Genomic DNA, 19,911 nt, shown 5'->3' with positions numbered 1-19,911 from the left:
ACTTTACAGAAACCTTTATTCATACGTACAACATTCACTCCGGTGTTGGTAAGCTACGTCTGTAGCCACAGCTGCCCAGGGGCAGACTGACAGAGGTGTGGCTGTGTGCCAAACGACCCGCCCCCTCTGACCACCACCAAACAGTGGGTAAAGTGTCTGGGATGCAAAGGGGATGGAGCAGGATTCGGTCCGAAAACCCTCCAGTTGTTGGACGACCCACAAAATTGAGGGAAAGCTACTTTAAAGGAGACATATTATGCCCCCTTTCCACAAATTAAAATAGTTCCCAGGTGTCTTAAAGAAATGCCGGTGACATGCTGTGGTCAAAATACTCCAAGGATCAAACATCACAGCTCTTTTCATCCTCTCAAAACAGCAGTGTTCAGAACGGCTGGTTTCAGTGCCTGTCCCTTTAAATGCAAATGAGCCACTGCTTGCCCCGCCCCGTCTACCGGTCCCAGGTAGGGGTGGTATTATGCAAATTTGAAACCTAGTTACATCACTGAAGACAACTGAGGGAACAGCTCATAAAACCACGTTTTAAGGACAACATTTAAAGGACTAGTTTGAGTTTGGTAAATGTGTTCAGTATCATCATCATCATCATCATGTCAGAGTCAGACCAGCTGTTCCCCCATCTCCACTCTTTACACTGAACTAAGCCAAGCCAGGCTAAGCTAAGCTAGGCTTGGCTTAGCTTTCCTTCTTTACTGTGGCATCAGTACATACATGGTGTCATGTATCTCCTTATCTGACCCTTTGTTAGAGAGTGAACGAGCATATTTCCCAAAACGTAGCACTACTGCCTACGACCAAATGCACCGCAGTTGCAACCAGATGTTTGTTTGTGGCTCAGTGAGACTGTGATTTGATTTGCCAGCTTGTCACAGCCAACAGCCATCCAAGTTGGTGGAGCAGATGTGCCCAGTTTAATGCACTGTGTCTGTAGTCTCTGCGGTGACTGACGGCTGCACTCTTGTCTCTCCAGACAATTATTCACCAACAACATAAGGAATAGATGTCGTAATTATTACATTATATAGTACAAATGTGAGGAACAGTCTCCTCTTTATTTGGAATGGCTGCTCGTGGATTGACTCACAAACCAGATCATGGCAGACTGCCTGTAGAGGAGGAGGTGCACCTGTGCTCCTGCTCCTCAACCAGAGCATATTCTGGCCTATGAAAGATGAAGCAGTGGTCTGGCTTTCATCATCACTGGACTGAGTGTTGGAGAAATTCTATTAAATTCACAAGAGAGAGGGGTTTCAGCATCATAATGGGTCAGTGCCCTCAGCTCCATTTCTTCTTTATTCCTTCCACCCGTGATTGTCTCTCTCTCCCTGTTTCTCTCCCCTCTGCAGCATACGCCCGACCCCCTCACTCACTCTGCCTCAGTTTCAATTTACTTAAATTAATGTAGCTATCAGTGAATCAGTGCGTCACAACATGTTTACCCAGAGAAGTGCATCTGAGAGACGCCGTGCGAGCAACATTCAAATCCAATGAAATAACCCAGCTTTTTCAAGATTGCGTTTTTGAGTCGTCCAATTTTCCTCTCTGGACGTGTCCTTTTCTCCAGTTGTCCATATGCACTCCCATCCTCCCATCACATGTCTTTTCCTTTTCACCGAGCACCATGGGACATTTTATCACATCAGGGAATCTCGTCTCTTATTCTGTCTTCTACACGGCCTCACACTGTTTCTCACTCTGATGCTCTTTTTAATTGTCTCTACTCCCTGTCTACCTTGTCAGTCAGTGTGTGTGTTAGTGTGTGACTGTCTAGTGTGTGTGGTTTGAGTCAGTGCCAGGTCTAAGTGATTAATTAGTACCAACACTACTTGCTTTGCCTTCACAGTTGAGCTGTGGAGGTTTACGGCCTCTGAGCGCACCTCGCGGCTCAACACCGCACCGCTGAGATCAAACAGGGAGAAAATGGTGGAGGAAATCAATATTGTCGGGTTGTGGCCACACAACTTCCTAACTTCCTATACTGTTTATGAAAAGAAGAGCAGGAAGAGTTTATATTTATAGGACTGTGTGGAGATTGTCCACATCTGACTGTGTCTTTTGTGTTAATGTTTTTGTCTTTGTGCTTCACACACCTCCTAGATTTCTCTACCAGCCTCCTCCTCTGACATCCACCCTGCCTCTCCTCATTGTTCATGCATCCTCACCCTCCTCCTTTCTTCCTCTTTCACCCCTCACCTTTTCCTCCCTCTCTCTCTGTCTCCATCTCTTAAGTTTTACTCTCTTTTTCAAATTATCAAGTGGCAGTACTTGGGCTTTTAGCAGAATGTATTCACTTAGCAGGGATACCTTCGCGTTCAGTAACAGGAATTTGCAATTATCTGTCGGGCTCAGCGCAGCGAGAGAACAATGCTGAGGAGAGTGTCCTCTGAATTCCCACACACATCTTAAAAGACTCGGCTGAGCTGTAAAAGTCTCACTGTGCAGTTCTGCTAGAGCGGTTCCTTTCGCCGTTCTTGTACAACTCGGCGGAGCTGCTGGCACCGCCCTCTGTTTCCATCTGTACAATCGCAGACGTGTTATCCTGCCATCTGGTTTCTGCGTCTTCCAGAGGAGGTGCGGCTTTAGGCACCGTTATATAACTCAATTGTGGGAGTCGGCTCCATTCACTAATCAATTATGGCCACGGCTGAGAGGGCTACTTCTGAAATGTGCCGGGGTGTGGAGGACTGATTACCTGCTAATCACAATCAGAACATAAAGCCGACTATTACTGTAGATGATTTTTTTTTATCTGTTTGTGCTCTGGTGATTTTGAAGTATAGAGTTATACATTTATTTTATATCTCTGATAGAATGATTAATACAGTACATGTTGGTCAAGTCTGCAACAGTGATACTGTCATTATTTCAGGAAATGGGTAACTTTGTACTATATTGCCATTAAATGAGTTTATTCCATTTAAAGCCACAAAAGGAAAATTCACATACTAATGGACAGTGAATGCAAAAGGGTGTGTCTCACTACAATATATAGTAATTAATTCCTAGTCAGGGGCTAGTGTTAAGGAAACTAAAAGCTACAAATTACTTTACAGCAAAGCTACCATACGGAGAAACAGTTTGTGTTCATTAACTCGTATTAAATAGACCCATTTGATATCATATGGTTAGGTATGTTGCTGTCTGTACAGTCTGTGTTATTGTAACGATGATCACAGACACTCATCACTTGGCACCATTTCAGCAGACACTCGTATGGGTCGCATCAGAGGGTTGAAAGAAAAGACATATATGATTATTAAAGGGATAGTTCAATATTTTGGCAAATTGGCCCATTGCCATAATCCCTATAGTCTTAGCAGTAGGTTCGTTACCTTTAATTGTCGGTGCAAGCTATTTTTAGAACAGCGGAGCAGAGCCGCAAGCTGCTCAGAGCTACGCTACAGAGGCTAATGGGATTTCTTGGTTTCCCTCATCAAATACAAACTCCAAAACGCTCTGGTGGACAAGTTGTGACCTGCACATTCACCACGCTATGAGATAATAATGGAACGTTACGAGACAGAGTTGTTTTCGAGGGAAATGCAGAGACTGATTGCCAAAAAACTGCACCCGACGGCTACGTGCATCAGCGGTTTTTCATGAAAACAACTCTGTCTCGTAACGTTCCGTTATTATCTCATAGCGTGGTAATGAACCTACTCCTAAAACTATAAGGATTACGGCAATGGGCCAATTTGCCAAGATGTTCAACTATCCCTTTAAAGTTTGACAAGTTGTCGATCTATCGAGCACGTCGGAGAGTGAGGACTAACACCATGTACTTTCATATGGGTTGACAAGTCAGATGTACATGAATATGATCTCAGTATTGTGCTGACATTTGTATTCTGGGACATGAGCCTCTCTGCTCTAATGATGACACTAATGTACTGGCATGCTTGGGGAAATTACGGGTGAAATCTCATGTAATACTCAGCAGATGCAGCTAATCAGAGTACATACTGTAAGCACACTGGATTCTGTCCAATCGTGTATTAGGCAGCATGATATACAATAGGCTGCAGCTGTAGAATGATGGCAAGAGCTCATCCGCTGATGGTAATTAATAGACGTTCATGTGGAGTGTGGCGTGTGAACGGATTCAAATGGTGGTGGTGATATGAGTGGGTGCTGGAGAACGTGTGTGGGAGATATTCCTGTCGACACTGGACCTGACTGTAACCTTGTCCCGCCGCGTGTCCTTGTCCACAGAGGGTGGCCAGATCAACAACGTGGCACCGGGCTCGAACATGGGCCAGCAGCACCCTTACCCCGCCCTCAGCCAGCTGGCTCACGTCTACGAACAGCAGCAACAGCAGCAGCAGCAGCAGCAGCAACATCAGCAGCAGCAGCAGCAGCAGCAAAACAAGGATCTCAACAAGTACGCCTCCCTGAAGGCCGTGGGTGAGTGTCTGTCAAGCTTCTTATTATCTTATCATCTTTAAAGTTTGGCATGAGGAATAACAGAGAACATCTTTTACACTTTGAGCGAGGCAGCGCACTTGATGTTGCACAACTTGATTTTATGAGATGTTGCTGCTGGCTCTGAATGCAGCGGTTTTATTATTTATTTTTTTTAAGAGAGGGCGCATGTTCGTCACAGTGAATCTCAGGGCTTCCCCCACTCTTGCTAGCGGAGTCACGATCGGATGTTTCCACAGTTGGTAGTGAGAACTTCTTGATCTTGAGAAATAGAGAACTGAGGGTGTGATTTATTCATTACTTGCTTTTTTATCGTTTGCTAAGGGAGCGTATTAAAATTATTGGAGCAAGGAGGGTAAAGCTTTTATCTAACTTTTTGAAAAGCACTCCTCTCTCTCTAACTAGAATTTAAGTTCCATGTCCAATGTTCTACTATGTGCTTTAATAGTAATTTTATACAGAGCTTTACTGTATAATAACACTTTATAATAAGTACACACTATTAAACATTAGTTAAGCATTAATAAATACTGAATTCTTCATTTATAATCATGAATACTCATTAGTATGTAGTTTATAAATACAGTTAATGCCTACAGTATCAATGTATCAATGATGAATAACACATTTTTAACTGTGTTTATAAACTACATACTAATGAGTATTCATATGGTATAAACGATGAATTCAGTATTTAATGCTTAAAAGTGTGCACTTATTATAAAGTGTTACTGTCTTTCTCTTTAGTGAATTTCTCACTGAAAAGGATCCACTAAATAATTCATCCAGTGGAAGAAAAACCCCAAGATCATCTCCACTCTCCCTTCAGCAAAAATAACAAATACATAACCGTCTATTTTTTTCCCCCTTAACTGTCAACCCTCCCTAATAATTTACATACAGTCCCTAAATGTGCGGTGATCCAAACACAAAGGGCAGCGGATGATTTTTCCCAGAGGTCTCCAGCAATGATGCATGTAAGCAGTCTACAGCAGTCCCGTGGGCTGATTTGACAGGTGTTATTGATTACCAAACTGGAGCCAGTGCAAAGCAGAAACAGCCTGCTTATCAAGCTGTTTGACAGCTTAATGCACGCCACCAAATTCTATGAGGTCATTTGCCAGTGTGGCTGATTCTGAATTCACCTCGCCATGCCCATATGCTACTGGCAGTGGCATCTCTATTTCATAACCTGAATTAATTTGAGATTGAGTTGTGAATTTTTCAGTGTGTGTCTTTTTGGTTTGTTTATGCTGTAAAAGCCGAGTACTCTCACTCGACCTCAGCTCACTCGCACCAGATACAGTATGAGCTATAAACACATTAAGGTATCTCTGCAAACAGTTACAAGATGACAAGATGTTTTTAATGCATGCCCTAATAGAAAAATAATCACACAGATGTACTGTAGTCTATGAAAACTCTTTTTCCTGCTTGCCCAAGAGTAGAAAGTAAAACATATGATTCAGATGACAAATGTAGGTGTGGGTTTACTAACTCATCGGTGGGCATGTTACAGTAATAGATCACACGGAAGTAAATAAAAGTTCCAGAAATTTCCTGTCATTGGACTGTAGTTCAATTTCAGGGATCATGTGCTGAATCAAACATAAAAATGTGGGTCTGTCGTGCCAATCATTAACAACATTCAGCACACCAGTGATTTTTGAAAACTTTTCTAAGAAGAATGGCGTCATAATTCACTGTATATGGACACGACATTCAATGTACAGTAACATAAACTTAGAACAAATGGAAATACTAACATTAATGAGGTTGGTAATTGGTGATTTTCATATGAAGGGCTACATGTATGTTACACTCACTCTCAGCCCTCCCCCTTCATCGAAAGAGAATCAGGATAAGCCCTACTGATGTGAGGGGAAGGGCCAGTGCTGCGTTATCACAGCAGAAGTGTAACTGTCAGTAAAACTGAAAACTGAGACACAGATGAATAAAAAGTGGCAGTCGTAGACACGTCTGTCTTTACCCTAGAAGGAAAGCCACCTTAAAAAGAGCATCAATGAGAACATTGATTAACACTGTCAACCTGAGCCTTGGTAAAGTTATTTGTTTGCTGGTGTATTTTTGGAGTTTTCAGATAACAGGCCAAATATAGGCCAGATATTTTCAGCGCAGCCACAACTGCGTCTGATAGCAGAAAAGTGTTGAGTTATCTAAAATGCCGACAGGGGACGTCTTGGTGTCAGTCTCCGAGGATCAGAGAACAAAGGGACGATTTCCCCCACTCGACGTTTTCGACCAGCAAAGAGAGAAGGAATCCATGATAGGAGAGGCAGAGATGCCAATTTGTTCACTGACAGGAGATTCGATAGATCAGAGTGCTGTGCAGCCACGAGACAAGCTGCAGTTTGAGTAAAGCGACAAAACCCCAGTAGTTCTCGACTGGAAAACCACACGCTCTGATGTTGGGCTACTGCTCTCCTTTCATCTCACCGCACATAACGCCAACAGATGGATGCAGCACACGCTCTGGGGACTGACATTTTGGGAAATATAGGAAATATCTTTCTGTGGGGAAAAACGGTGGAGATGAAAAACTGTTACAAGAAAAAGGCTAAGTCAAGCAAAATTCCTCCGATTTGAGAGAAAGTGCTCTATCAGTACGCAAAGATGCTTTGGATAAAAATTAATAAAAAAGATAATTAAGCTTTTCATGAAAAATCCTATTCTCCTAAAATGGGACAAATGACATATTATTTGTTCCATTGCAAAGAGCTGTGACAGCAGTGTTTGTACAGTTGCAGCAGATCTTACTTCCTCCCCTTCACACACAACTTCTGTCTAACAAAAACACATTAAGTCAGTAAATACGTTTGATTTGAATCATCTCATACAGTCTGTCACTCACATTTATGTTTTTGAAAACATGATTGAAAGGCATGGCACTGAAGTTAAGAGCCTGAAACTCTCACTTTCAGAATCAATTCTGATTAGATAATCAACTGACAACAAGACGGTGAATCCATTATTTTAAATCCCCATTGGCCAATGTATTGTACCAGCAGCTTCTCTTCAGGGGTACTCATAAATTCATAAAGAATACTTAATGCAAACAGATCAATACCCATCTATATAATACATCTAGCAACACAACAGTTTGGGTCAATGTACTCAGAATGCGGCCGTTTGGAGAATGTGAGAGGCACTTAAACAATTAACCTCCCTACGTCTGCTCGGACGGCGCTATCTTTTCATAAGTGAACAAAACAGAAGACGCACGTTCCCTAAACGAGTTGAGGAGCTTAAGGAATGAGGAGCTCATTAACAGACCTCCACTTCCACTGAGGAGCGCTGCTCGACTGAAGAGGAAAAACAAACCATGAGCCGATGACGTAGACTCTCTCGTATCTAAGTAGCGCAGCGTGTCTTAAGGGCACATTTCACAATTTTGACTATTACTCAACACTAACTCAAACCCTATGAATTACATAGCTGTAAGCTCTAATTAGATAGCTGTAATTCACTTCCTGTCTATATTAACTGAGAAAAGAAAACTCTTCACAGTAGTAAGGCACAAAGTAAAAGTGGGAGGGAAAAAATATGAAAGTCACACAGTTCTACACTATTTCTTCTGTGAACAAATGCAAACTTTAATTAAAACATCCTATGGGATGTTTTAATATTAAATGCCACCATTGCTTGATAATCAATTGAATCGAACAGTGAGCCACAGTAAATAAGAAAAACCTCTGAATTTTAAACATGTCAACCTTCATTCAAATTCTCATATTTGATTGTTGACATGAACAAAGACAGCTGGGCTTCTTCCACAAACTCCTGCAATACTAGCCGACAAAAATGTTCTCCGTGACTGATTATTATTCTGAGGCTGTGTGGAGATTTATAGAAAGCTCTGACGTGTTCTGAAAGAGTCCGCCTGGAGAGCATGAAATCAGTCTAAAAATGCTGCGGAGTGACAGTTGGAAATCTTAAGTGTACACAATTTCAAGTTAATGGGATAAAAAGGGCAAAACTACCAATGCTTCAATTACAATAAGGTAAATTTGACCATCTGAGCTTGCAAAGACTGAATTGGGTCCAGGCAGCAGTGTAGAAAATGTATTCAAACCTTTCAGCACATGTCTGTCAATATTCTTCCCTTCCTCCTCCTCAGCTCCTTTTCAAGCCACTTCTTTATATCTAAAATGGCCCTCGTCCTCCCTTCACCACCTCTCCTGGACCGTTTTCCTTCCCCCCGTTTGCTCCTCTAACCTTAAATGTCTTGGCTCGTTTCTCTCTCCCTCATCATTTTCTTCCTCCAGTCCCTCCCCCTGCACTTCTCGTCCTGGCTGTCCCCTTCATTTCCTCTCACCTTTTTTTTCCCTGCTCTCTCCTTAACTCCCTCCTCTACTCGCTTCCCATCTTTTCTTCCGTCTTTCATATTATTGCCTCCATCATCCGCCTCCTGCCCTCTCCTCTGCATTTCCCATCACCTTTCTCCTTCTTTTGCGCCGTCTCGTCTTTACCTGCTCCGTATCGCTCCTTAAAGAATCACTGGGCAGCTAATCTCGATCCTCCCACATAGCGCCTCATATCTGATTCCATTTCTGTAATTGAAGGGAGCCCCCTCCTCTTCCTCCTCCTTCAGGCTCACACTTGACTGACAGATTTCCATTCCACAAGTGGTATTCAAAGAGGCACCTATGAAATGATTGGAAACCTGTCCTGAGATATGCAGCAGAGGAGCCTGGGATTCCAGAAAGAAAACTACCATTACTGTGAATCCGATCATTCGCATCAGTCATAAGCTCTGAAAAATATTTGTTGCTAGGAAGACAGCAAAGAAAGAAAAGAAAAAACACACACAACTGAGACAGATCAACAGTTTTCCCACCTGCCTTTTTTCCGTTTCTTTAATTGCCCCTGCCATCATCCCCAATGGTCAACCGTCAAGCTGATAAGCTGCACTTCTGTCAATCAATAACCATCCACTTTGTCCCCTTGTGTATCTATATAAGGTTACTTTATCGAATTCAAACTGCAACTAAGGCAAAAACCAACTAATAATTGTGCCCGGATGCGGACATGTAACTCGGCCCCAGAGGAGGATGCGCTGCTCTACAAGTACAAATGACCAATTATGGCCCACGTCTGATAGAATCGGCTCTGCTGCATCTTTCAGCTGCCATAAGCCCTGAGGAGACGGACGGTCTGGTAATAAGTTAGTTCTCCACAGATGGTCTGCAAAGTATTTCTGCAGTAATTGGGGAACGAACTGAAATGTCAAAAATGTTTGCGGACCACATGTGACCCCATAATAATACCAGACTAAATAACACGGTCTCTCAGCCCTTTTTATTTAGTGATAATGACTGGACATTCAGGACTGAGCACAAAGCAGCAGAAGCTCCGTTTATTTATTTTGTTTTATGGGCGCAGATCATTCGCTGATTCACTTTGTGTCCCAACGCTCTTCCTTTTAATTCCTCTTGTTGCAAACCAGCTATCTGTTTATACTCCAGGTTTATACCAGGCTGTCAGACTCAGATAGCAACATATAATATATATAACATTATACGGTCCCCCTTGAAACCTTCAGTATGTTTATGCATTATATATCACACACACACACATAAATGTGTAAATACCAGCCACCATTAAATAGAATCCATCATTTTCCTCACAAATATCTTCAGAAATTCATGTCCTTTCATGTCATGATATTTCTGAGTGGTGCATCAACCTGAGACCGACATTGTCATTCCTTAAGGCGTCCTGCGAGGGTGGCCAAAATGTCACCTTCTGGAGCTATAAATAATAACAAGCAGTTTACACCTGCAGCTGTAATTTTATTTGCTACATTTGCCAATAGTTCAACTGCTTTGCCTGACTTAAGTGTATTTGCAGAGTGGAGATAGCAGCTGATCCACAACAGAGACCAGGTCCAGATTACATCTCGTATCTTGTGCCAACGCTAAATATCTTTATATCAGAGCATTTTCCTGGAATACAGAACATTCAGTTGTAAAGAGTTTATGTTTTCCAGAGTGAAAAAAGCCTCACAGGCAGAATCATAAAACAATAAAACTCCTCTGGAACTCAGACTAATGGATGTTGTTTGCTGGGGTGGCAGCACTTTGATGGAGAGATCCACCCACTTATAATAAATACTGAGATAAAAACTCTGGAATAAATATAGTTGCAAAAATACATTATAAATGTGAAAAGAAATAAAGTGGAGGAGAGTGAGCTAATAAGCCGTCCATCACCTGAGCAGAAGACAACCTGCTGGTCTAATGGAAAGCAGATTGACACACTGGTCTAACCCTAACAAGGCCTTTCATGTTATTGGTGCTGTGGGACCTCGGAGAGGCAGTGCTTGATTTTCTTTGGTGATGCATAATGTGTGTTAGTCTCTGTGGGGTGCTGGCCTTTCACAGGCAGAGGCATGCCGAGCCCATACGGCGGAACAGCGGTGTTTTCCATTTCCACTCACGTACGCCGCTGGATGTGTGCACCGTTGAGCTGACTGCCGCCGGATTGATTCACCTGTCGCCTGAGCAAGTTTGATCCCCAGGGGCGGTCTAGCGGCAGCTCGGCGGGTGAGACGCAGCCCTCCCCTCTAACTGCACCACACCTCCCACCCCCCCCACCCCCACTCCCCCGCGCTCGCTGTCCCCCGCTACTGCCTTCTCTCCTCGTTCACGGAGCGATAAACGAGATTTATAGCTACAGTGGCAAAGCAAACTCACCGAGTGTGTTAACTTTATCTTCGACGACGCGGAGGCAACAAGGGCTAAAAAAGAAAAGTAATGACTTGACTTTGAATGTGAATTCGACGGGAAAAAACAAGAGGGTCACATTATGCCGTGATAACAGCAACTGTAGCTCAGTGACAATGACTGACAGAGGGAGGAATGAATGTGAGGCATTAAAGCTGATTGCCCTGAGGCTGAAGACACACACACACACACACAGAGGTTTACAGAAGATATGAGAAGACACTCAACCAGTGAGGCGGAAACCTGTGTGTGTTGATTCAGCTTGCGTTTATGTAGACAGATACATGCTGGTGTCAGTAGGATGAGACAGTATACGTGCATGCTTCTCTGTAACTCTCTGGTCTGATGGAAACAAATTATATCCAGTCTTTACACTTTGGGGCTGCATTTCCAAAACTCACAAATCTAACATCCATATAGTGGCAACGTTTTATATGGATTCACTACATTTGTGTAAAGTGCTGAGTATTAACAACACTACCCTGGGCATATCTCTCATAAACTCCCCCAAAAGTTACTTAACTGTGCACAAGTGGAGGCTGTCCGTAAGCCAGTAAACCAACCCTGCTGGATCTATGGCGAGTGGAATCCACACACAAACATATGCAGACACTGTAACACATTCAAGGTCTTTACAGGTCCAAAATTGTGGACTTGACCCAAATAGATTTGAGGATAATTAGACCCGATTCAAACAGATAAAAACAAAGAGAAAGAGAGAAGAAAAACACTGCAGGCAGCACGATGTCCTATCAGTAATTTGATTAATTAACAAACAGCCACAGTGGCAAGCTAAAGCAGTATAACAATAATGATTATTATAATCATAATAATCATTATTATAATTACAATAATAACGATGTCCTCAGAATTAATGTAAAGTCAAAGGAAGTAAAATAATGAGTTTATATGCTCCAAAGACAATTTCAGTTCCACCTCCTGCACACACAATAGGAGCCAGCAATATTCTATCTGTGATAAAACGCTGGAGGCTACTCAGTCTACTGAAATAAAGGGGCTTCGGTTTCCCTGTTAGAACAAAGCTGACAGACCTGCGACAGTAAATTGAGAACCCCCTCCTCAGCCTGATTAGGCTGGGTAGAATTTGGACTCAGGCACAGTGGAGACCTTCATTACAGGTCATCAAAGCCAAAATCTACATCTCTGCATCTGAAGGAATTTGACGTTACTGCTCTATCCCACAAAGAGCAGGAACAAAGTCTCCTGTTTATTTTATGTCAAAAGGAAGAGAAAAATCCTGCACCATGTTGGAGAAGTGGCCGCCACGGTGCATGTTGTAATGGCCCCGCATCTTTCTCCCGGATCTTCTTTGTCTTTTTTATCATAGCCGGCACCATCCTAACACAGAGAAATGAGATGTTTTCTTGGCTTTATAAAGGAGGACGAGGCGAGGTGGAGGAGACATTCTGGGCTTTTCTTTTGATCTCACTCCTCCGGTGGCTCAACAGGCCTCCGTATGCAGGCGTTTACAGTAGCCCTGACACCCTGGTTGGTCAGTTTGATCAGGGGAGGCTGACTAACAAAGTCCACAAAGTGTATGGGGTTTGTTATACGACCTTTTTGAGACTGTGGGAGGAAAAAGAGATGGGATGTTTTCTATCTAAACTTCTGCTTGTGTATGTGCGTGTGTGTGTTAGTTTGCAGCTGATATGCAAACTGCTGAAAGTCTTATTTTATGAGTCACTCTTTATAACTGTTCTTCTTTTCCCCGTAGCAAAAAACTAAGGCTGACGACATTGTTTTTCCACAGCCAAACAGGAGGAAGCAAATACATTTAGATTTCAACATTTGACCCAAGAATTCAACTGTAATGTTCTTTAGAAGCTCTTTCATGTCCACTTAACGTTCTCATTAGCTTTCTCTCTCTCTCTGCCATCAGCTGCCAAATACAACGGGGAACTCTACAACAAGCGGCGACTGATGGTGGAGCTGCCAACGAAGGGCGGCCTCCCTATGCAGCCGATGGGCAACTCAAGACCTTCTATGAGTGCCATGACATCGATGACCCCTCCGATGACCAACAATCCCATGGCTTCGAACCCCATGACCTCCAATCACATGAACCCAACCATCACCCAGATGACGTCAATGGCACAAATGACATCAATGGCACCCATGACCTCGATGACGCCCATGACTTCCCTCGCCCCGATGACCTCCATGACTCCTATGACTTCCCTTGGTCCACTGACCCCAGAGCCAGTGGCCACCTACGTTACAGAGATGCCCAGCATCTCCTCCGTCTCCACCCTCCCGACAGAACGACACATAGCTGGTGGAGGAGGAGTCGGGGGAATGAAGCCGAACGGCCAGAAACCAAAAGGCGGCCATGGCCACGCTGCTCACAGCTCCCACGTCTCCCACAGCTCTCACCCTCACGCTCACAGCCACAGTAGCAAACCTCCAGGACTCGGAGCTACCTCCCTGGCACACATGGCGGGGACCATGCCAGGTGGCATGTCCCTGGGTATCTCCAGGGCCGCCGAGACCACTCTTGGCTCCAACTCGGCCACAATGGGCCGCCCATTGGCATACAGTTCCAACACAATCGCGGCCGGGCATGGGATGGGGCAGGGGCTGAAGGCTTGGGACGGGACTGAGACGGTGGGCCGGAGGAAGACCTACGGGCACAAGAGGCCCCAGTGTACCGTGCTGGAGCCGAACCAGCTCCACGGCAGCAGAGGCCACAGCCACAGCCAACACTTCCTCCCCACACAGCCCTACTTTGTGACCAACAGCAAGACAGAAGTGACTGTGTGAGAAGAAGAAGAAAGGGAGAAAACGAGGGTGAAAGGATGCATGTGGAGCGGTGGCACAAGTAATCTCTGCGTGGAGACACCAACTCACAGGGTGGTCCAACGTGCAGATCTGTGTGTGTGTTTGTGTGAAGACGCTGAGGCCCGTTGGTGTACTGGTAAATGTGATGGGACAGCGACACTGTGTCTGAGTGGTCCTCATTTCACAAACAGAGCTCACCAATCAAATCACTGAACCGACCTTTGTTGTCAAGAGGATGGTACGTTGGTGGCATCTGTAACCATAACAACAAAGCGCCTATAGAGCAGGGATGTCTGTACACTTGTGGTGATATTAGAGTGTTGTCTCACAGATAATCTTCTCTGTAACGATAACAGTACCCGAGCATTACAGTGCGACTACACACACGATGAAGTGAGAAACTGCTGATCACAAAATGGATTGGCTTTATTGTACGAACCAAACCCGAGAAGCAATACAAGGGATCAAGTGTAAAGCAGTGACACATCATGGGAAAGCAGAAACACAAGTTTATACACAGACCTCGCCACGAGAGTTCTGCTCATCTGCCCAACAAAGCGTAGAATGGTTTGGAAAGAAAAAAAACATTTCCTTGTGATTCACTCCCAAATCTCCTGAGGGTTTTGAAACAGACACACACGATGAGGCTGCCGGGCTTTGGACTGCAGACACGCAGGGCTTTGTACTGTGGCTATTCAGAAGCAACCTCATAAGCTCTGCAGCTGAAGGTCGCCCTTTTCCACGAGGCTCCAGCACAGAGAATGGAGGCTGTCGCACTGGCATTGTTCTGTTCTGATCTCGTCTGTGTGGTGACAGCTGGCCGAGAGGAGGGATAAGGAGGCAGGGAGGCAGCATCTGGATGATGCTGCAGCTAGCAGAGGCTCCTCGGAGCATCATACACATACACACACACACTTTCAGAAATGTGCACACGCAGACACACGTTTTCACATATACAGATGTACACTGTAGAAACACCACACACCAGGTTGAATAATAAGGGTTTTTTAAAGAATGATGCCAATTATCTAAGATTTAAAGTTACAGATGGTTGAGCATTTATATAATTCATGTGTATTTCTTAGCTTTACATCAGACTGTTGAAATTCAGCAATTATGTTCAGTGTTTCCCAAACATGAGCTTCTCCAGTTTAGATCATTGCAGTATCTCAAACTGTCTCATGAGACATGGCAGCTGTTTCAGAGAGACCCATCAGCCCAATACATAGAATCTGATGACCTTTAATTTTCCAAAAATCACAAAAGAGTGAAGAGGTTTGATGATTTGGGAAATACGCTTTGTAGTCTTCTTGCTGAGATTTAGATGAGAAGAATGATGCAATTCTCACCTCTGTGTGCTAACTGGCTACAGTACAAAGTGAGGCAGGAAATATCTGCCCTGGGTCCGTCAGTCCAGTGGTACAGTAACAAACTCTCCCTACCAGCAATATTCCTTTCAAAAATAAAATGTGCAAAAAAAAAAAACAGTTTTGAAGTGGCTGTGTAGGAAAGGCCTTCGTCATAAAATTACGTATTTGATCAAATAAACTATTTGTAAGTTTTGCTTTTGTTACATAGCCAACTTAGCATTAACAGCTGTTAGCCTACCAGTCTTTGAGCAGCGCTATCTATCGTGACATTGTACTAGTTACATACTGTAGCATGCTAACTTCAGCAGAAAAAAAGAATTGATAGAAAACGAAGCAAAACAAGGAGGTTGGGTTCAACTGCTGGCAACAGCTCTTCGTAGGTAAAAAAAATATTAACCTGTTTCTTATAGACTGGTAATTAAACAGTTGTTAATGGCAATGTTAGCTTTGTGGCGGTAGCACAACTAGGAAATAGCTTTAAAAAGACATGGTCTGTATATTATAAATCAGCTCACATAACATCTGGGCCAACTGAGCAACTTTATGCCAATAAATCCTAATACTTTATCAAGTGGACCAAATTTCAGCTGTGGCTTCTCAACATTTCATTTCAGCACAAATTTTGCATAGGATGTTCTACTTCTGTAGTTTTAGATAAAAGCAAGAAGAAACTATTGTGAAAAGTGGGAATAGAAATACCACATTTTTTTGCTGGTAATGGAAAACACTGCCACAAGAAACTAGGTTTGATTAGATCACTCACTGTACTTGAGCTCTAGCTGGGAAATAAAATCACAACTAGCAAAAAAAAGAAAAAAAATGAATATCTGGGTTACATGACTCACACATGAAAATAAATCCTTAAGTCTGACAAATAGGCCAAATCTTCCAAAGGCTCCTCAGAGTCTATTTGCTAGTTTTGTAATGATGTGGTACTTATTAGCAACTGCAGCCACCGTTATCATTTTAACCTTGTTATCTAAAGAGCTGCTACCATCTGTAAGACCCTCTTTACACTGCGCGATTAAGATGCATTTTGAAGTGATCAGATTGTAATCAGACAGCGCTCGGCCACAGTGAAAGAAAAGACGCGAATGCGCCTCGGAAATGGTGAGCAAGGAGGATTATGATGTGCTTAAAGCATCTCCGGAGGTGGTCAGAGAGGCATTTGGCGTATGTGTAAATGCATCTTTGAAATGTGTGTGCAGGTCCAACTGAAGCACAAGCAAAGAAGCGACAGCATCACACGAACAAAAATTTGAAAAAAAGTGTTAAATGCCAATTTTAAAGCATGTAAATATAAGAGAGAAGGTGCACATGACAATCTGGTGAGAGAACAAGACACTGAATTTCAGTGTGACACATTTTACTGCCAGGTCCAGCAGAGCTACACTCATTTTGGGTAAAATGTGTTTAAAAAAAAGAGGTGGGGACGAGGGGGAGGGATGTTGGGGGTGGGGGGGCACTGCTGTGCTGAATCAAAAGCCAGATGAAACAACTAAGCCAGCTGAGCACAAGATAAGGGGTCTATAGGAGGGGATATTTTTGCCTCATGCTGCTCATGCTGTGGAACCCCTGCTGCCTGCTGGGTCACATGACTGCAAACCTGAGACCAAACTGAAGCTGTGGAAAAGGGTTTACTAAGTCATCAGAGCATTAAAATGTGTCACCTACACACTCGCACCTGAAACACAAACACACACACACAAACAAACACACAGTGACACACAGAATACATTACAGGGTGGACTCTGCTTTCCCTCTGCTCCCACAGTGCCGAGCGGCAGGCGTCATCACGGCAGAGAGACAAAGAGTCAGCACTGTTACCGCGCCTGTTGTATGTACATGGAAGACTGTGAAACTCCAGATCTTGGCCCTTTGTAGCGATAACTGATATTATTCTTTTTATATATCTATCTAAATATACACAGCCTTTTTCTTGCTTTATCTTTCTTTTCATGCTCTCTTCTTCTTCTACACTTCTTTTCACCCTTTTTTTCTTCTTTGCCTCCCTCCACGTCTGAATGGAAGACCGTCAGACGGAGATATCTGAGAGAAGCAAAAAAAAAGCGGGGCTGTGATGAATCTTTTCTGTGATAGTGGCGTGCGGTCATGATGAGACAGTGGATAATAATAATTCACTCCCATCTAGAAAGGCATGATTGGTTCTCCCATTGTTCCAGCAGGAAATATTAGTGATTGATTCTATGTGCCAAAAAAAATGTAATTCAGTTTGGAATTTTGTAATATTGTCAGTCCTCTTGAACACTGCGCACAGTTCACTCTTAAAAACTTTGTGTATGCCTCTGTGTGTATGTGTGTGCGCGCACGCGCGTGTGTGTGTATCCAACTCTGGCAAATGATTACTGTCTCTGAAGAAGTCAAAACTCAAACAAACCAAAGTGAATCATATATAAATGGAGTTCGCAATCCCATAAAGCTGTTTGCTCCCGATGATAATCCCCTGCAAATGTTGTTTTTTTTAACTCCTCTGTGCATCCATCGGCTCCTTTTCTCGACAGCTGGTGGTTTTGTCGGAGACGGGAGTTGAGAAGCAGGTCAATGTTTGCTCAGGATGTGCATTACCCGACCCAATTGACTTAATCCAGCAAGGCGGAAATGTAGAAGTATGAACCCTTCCTGCTGCCCCATACTGCTCCACCCTTAAAGCCCATTCAGCTCTGCAGAAGCAGCCACTGGAACAATTGGTGAGCAGGCCAGGCTGCGGAAACAGTTGGTAAACAAAAAAAGCAAACAAACAGGGAAAAAAAACAAATCCTTCATCCCAAACCGTAACTGCCAAAATAAACCTGATATAAAAGCGGGGGAATTGGTTGCGCTGGCTGGGTCACGGTTGATAGGGTCAGGCCCACAGATGAGTGGGTGCAGGAGGCAGCCATGTCTGACATTTTTCATCAGACGAGTCATCAGAGACAAAAAGGACACCAGGTAGTCTCCAGGCACCGAGCCAGTTTAGCGCCAGGAGGAGCGCTGGAACAGCAACTGTTCCTCTTTATCATTTATTGAAGAGATAATCTGAGAGATCTGTGTTATTCTGAATTTTGACAACAATATTTGATAAAAATGTACTGTAAGTACATCTTGTCAGTACTGGCTCAACATACTGTAATATTTAAGACATTCAGAGTATACACAGGCACAGAAAAAGAGGACAGTATGCATTATTCCTTGTGTATCCTCATTTGGGAGTTACTTTTGTAACTCTGTCAACAATATGTGGCTCGGAGATGGCTGCTTTCCTTTTTGGCAAGTTTACCTGTCTGCAGAACGATCGATCAGCTTTACCTCTTTGGATTTTCTGCTGATGAAGTTTGGCTTTGTTTAGTTTCGAGCGGTTTTTCACGGCTGATGCTCATACCCACGACCTACTTCTTTCCTGAAAAAGACAAGACACCCTGAGTTTCAAATCGGAGAGCGACATAAGAGCTCATGAACAATATGTAGAATCAATCTCTATTATGTGGTATCATCTGCAAAAAAGTGCTTACATAACACTGCATTTTAAAGTGCAAAGTTTCATTGTGTTCATCCAAACTTTGGTTTACCAACAAGCTGGGTGTCACCAAATATTTTTGCATAGCCACATGATGATTCAACAATCCAGTCACTCGGCTGATCAACTTCACCTCTTTGTGTCTTACCACCAAACATGACACTGCCAAATGAGATCTAAATTTAGGGATGACCGCTCAGTGTGAACAGTCCAGTTCCTGAATGTCCTGTGGGTGCACCGCCTGCCACAGCATTACGCCTTTTCTTTTTCCCTCTCGCCTCCTTCCTGGCTGAATGGAAGTCAGATGAAGAGAGGATTTGCAATTGGCCCAGTTATACTGTAGGAATCAGACCCAAGTTAGAGGTTGCAGTGGTTCACTGCTACATCGATCGGTAACGGTGGCAGGAGCAGGAACCGGGTCAGTCGAGCGTGCCAGCCTGAAGTTATGTGGTGTTAACACTTGCGCTGAATACGCTTTGGCCTCATGACCTGGAGTTAATGAGTGATGCTATACTGTGGGGTTTGCAGGTGCAATATGTTGACTGCATCTCTTCAAATAATAATAAAAAAAAATCACAGTGAGGCTGCAATGGAAAGAAAATAAACTATAAGTGATGTTTTCCCTCTTTTGCCACATTGATTTACTTTTCTGTCACACACCAGCTATGTTGGCGGAGGAAGTTACTACTGTGACACTGTTCACCGGCTCACATGTCTGTATGTACAGTGGCTTTTACTCAAAGCATCCAATGACGATCACTGGTCACGACGATCCCTCACTGGCTTCCCACACTGCTTAACCTACTGGGTCTTTGCTGAGCCCTGAATCACCTGCGTCACCACCTAACACGACCTCTCGTAACAATGTGCTGGCTTTTTCATGTGCCCTTGCTCCGCTAAGCTCTCAGAGGAGACACGTCTGAATGATTATGAGCAAACATCGAGTCTGGGAGTGAGCTGGCGCGCCCACATTGCGGCGAAGTCTCCCAACATGTCGAATTAATTAAGGGCATGGGGGAAGGCAAACGGTAAGAGTATAGGT

The 19,911-nt window shown here is 43.6% G+C and overlaps 2 protein-coding genes across 2 annotated transcripts in view; one reads left to right on the top strand and one right to left on the bottom strand.

The window, feature by feature from the left end:
• shisa9a (shisa family member 9a) overlaps positions 1-15,711 on the top strand; it is a 47,766-nt gene extending 32,055 nt beyond the window's left edge. The window contains exons 3-4 of the mRNA XM_085762524.1: positions 4,231-4,422; positions 13,087-15,711. Coding sequence (XP_085618650.1) covers positions 4,231-4,422; positions 13,087-13,967 — 1,073 coding nt within the window. The 3' untranslated portion in view covers positions 13,968-15,711. The remainder of the gene's footprint in view (positions 1-4,230; positions 4,423-13,086) is intronic.
• Positions 1-19,911, bottom strand: part of cpped1 (calcineurin-like phosphoesterase domain containing 1) — a 117,921-nt gene that overhangs the window by 78,986 nt on the left and 19,024 nt on the right. The gene's annotated exons all lie outside the window — the stretch shown is intronic.

This window comes from Trachurus japonicus, chromosome 19, assembly GCF_045865225.1.
Source record: "Trachurus japonicus isolate A0001 chromosome 19, Traja_1.0".
NCBI lineage: Eukaryota > Metazoa > Chordata > Actinopteri > Carangiformes > Carangidae > Trachurus > Trachurus japonicus.
The sequence above is the reverse complement of the archived record's forward strand: the minus strand, read 5'-3'. Positions and strand labels throughout refer to the sequence as shown.